General features: G+C 40.7%; 1 protein-coding gene and 1 long non-coding RNA gene across 4 annotated transcripts in view; one reads left to right on the forward strand and one right to left on the reverse strand.

Annotated features, from left to right (window-relative positions):
- Nucleotides 1–2,500, reverse strand: part of LOC135094126 (uncharacterized) — a 12,025-nt gene that overhangs the window by 8,777 nt on the left and 748 nt on the right. The window lies entirely within an intron of this gene.
- The window catches only part of LOC135094125 (uncharacterized), a 7,232-nt gene that overhangs the window by 4,414 nt on the left and 318 nt on the right, over nt 1–2,500 (forward strand). The window contains exons 5-6 of the mRNA XM_063993930.1: nt 2,050–2,192; nt 2,419–2,500. The exon at nt 2,419–2,500 is cut by the window's right edge and continues 318 nt beyond it. Coding sequence (XP_063850000.1) covers nt 2,050–2,192; nt 2,419–2,500 — 225 coding nt within the window. The remainder of the gene's footprint in view (nt 1–2,049; nt 2,193–2,418) is intronic.

Here is a 2,500-nt window from a genome sequence, read left to right on the forward strand (position 1 = left end):
AGAACGGAAAAAGAGAAAGGAAGAGAGAGAGAGAGAGAGAGAGAGAGAGAGAGAGAGAGAGAGAGAGAGGAGAGAGAGAGAGAGAGAGAGAGGAGAGAGAGAGAGAGAGAGAGAGAGAGAGAGAGAGAGAGAGAAAGGAAGAGAGAGAAGGAAGAGAGAGAGAGAGAGAGAGAGAGAGAGAGAGAGAGAGAGAGAGAGAGAGAGAGAGTGAGAGAGAGAGAGAGAGAGAGAGAGAGAGAGAGAGAGAAATATATACACAAAAAAAAAAAATAAATAAAAATAGTTATCGTTTATCTGACTAGTTTAGCACGTCACTTATAACAGAAAACGATCATGGGGGGACTAAAGAAGAAAATAAGAAAACGAACACGAGCACTAGAGCTGGTGTAGGAAGCCGTCAGTCCTACACACTGGAGTCCGTACAAAACATGCCTGCTTATTTCAATCTGTCATCCCTGTCCATACACTTATCTAATCTTTTAAAGCTTCCTAATGACTCAGCACTAACAACCTGAATTACTGAGTCCGTTCCATTCATCCATCACTATCTGAAAATCAATTCCTTCTTATATCTTTCTTAATCCTATTTTTTTTTCAAACGAATCCATTACTCCTTGCTCTATCCTGATTACTGACCAGGAGAATTTTGCTTACGTCACCCCTGTTATGTCCCTTGTACCACTCGAAGACCTCCATCAGATCCCCTCAGACGTCCCTATAGCACTTTAAGACTTCTGTCAGATCTCCTCTTAACCTCTCTCAGGAACGTAAATTTAAAAGCTTGTTTCTGCTGCTGCTACTACTACTACTACTACTACTACTGTTCTTGTTCTACTGCCACTACTATTAATACTAAGATCATTCTACTACTACTACTACTACTACTACACATACACGACCCTCGTTACTAACACACCCAGTCTTGAGTACCTGACCGTCTAACTACCTGTGCGGTGATTAGGCTTACACGTCTCTAGTTAACGAGCCATAATTAAGTCTACACGGTTGTTAGTCATCGTTAATGGTTGTTTAGGTTGTTGTTTAGATTAGGAATCAGGAACATTTGCTGGTAGGGGGGGCAGAGGAGGAAGACAGGAGGAGGAGGAGGAGGAGAGGAAAAATATGAAAATAAAAGAGTAAGAGGAGAAGAGATGAAGAAAATTAACAGGAGGAGAAGGAAAAGGAAAAAAAGACGAGATGACAATAAAATAAAATAGGAGGAGGAGAAAGAGGAAGAATATTAATCAGGAAAAAAAAATAGAAAAGGAGAAAGTGGAGGAAGAAAAGAAAAAAAAAAGGGGAAAAGAAAAAAGAACGAGACGAGAGGTGAAACACACACACACACACACACACACACACACACACACACACACACACACACACACACACACACACAGAAAAAAAAAGATAAAGAAAATGGAAACAATAATTATTACACCACAAACTAGTTACCCAATCAGTCAATTCATCTATCTGTCAACCCCAAACAAGCTAGCTAACCTAACCTAACCTAACCTACCTGCTTGTTTATCTATCACTGTCTATTATCTATCTATCCATCAACCCAACACAAACTAATAAAACAATCATTCAGTATACCTGCATTACTATATTTACCTAACCTAACCTATTTATCTATGTCTATTCATCCACCACACAAACAAGCCAGCTAGCCACTCAGTATTTACGTGTACCAATCTATTTACATAACCTAACTTAACCGTAACCTAACCTAACTTAACCTAACCTTCCTAACCTTACCTAATCTAACCTTACCTAACCTAACCTTACCTAAACTAACCGTAACCTTATCTAACCTAACCTTACCTAACTTAACCTAACCTTACCTAACCTTACTTAATTACCTAACCTTACCTTACCTAACCTAACCTAACCTTACCTAACCTTACCTAACCTTACCTAACCTAACCTAACCCACGTATCTGTTTATCGATCTGTCTAACAAACTAATTTCTATATCTACTTATACTAATCTACTTACCTAACCTAATCTACCTGTCTGCTTATCTACCTTCGCGTCTCCCGCAGGTGTACCACGTGTGTGACGACAACAGGTACGGCCCACAAGGTGCTCAATTCCTCTGCACTAACGGCACCGTGTTCAACCAGGAAGTGTTCACCTGCGACTGGTGGTACAATGTAGACTGTTCCAAGGCCACCTCCTTCTACAGGTGTGTGTGTGTGTGTGTGTGTGTATGGTGCTTCGGTTGTTTGGCTATTTCTCTTGTTATTGTTTTTGTTGTTGTTCTGGTTGTTGTTGTTACTGCTACTACTATTGTTCTTGTTCTACTACTACTAATACTACAACTACTTACTACTACTAATATTTAAACTGCTACTACTACTGTAACCTAACCTAACCTACCCTACCCAACCTAACCTACTTCCTCCTTGCAGCCTGAACGCGGATCCTGACCACAACCCTTACTATCAGAAGCCTTACGAGGGGCCCCTGAACACCCCCCGCCCCCTACGGCAG

This window comes from Scylla paramamosain, chromosome 44 (genome assembly GCF_035594125.1).
Source record: "Scylla paramamosain isolate STU-SP2022 chromosome 44, ASM3559412v1, whole genome shotgun sequence".
Lineage (NCBI taxonomy): Eukaryota > Metazoa > Arthropoda > Malacostraca > Decapoda > Portunidae > Scylla > Scylla paramamosain.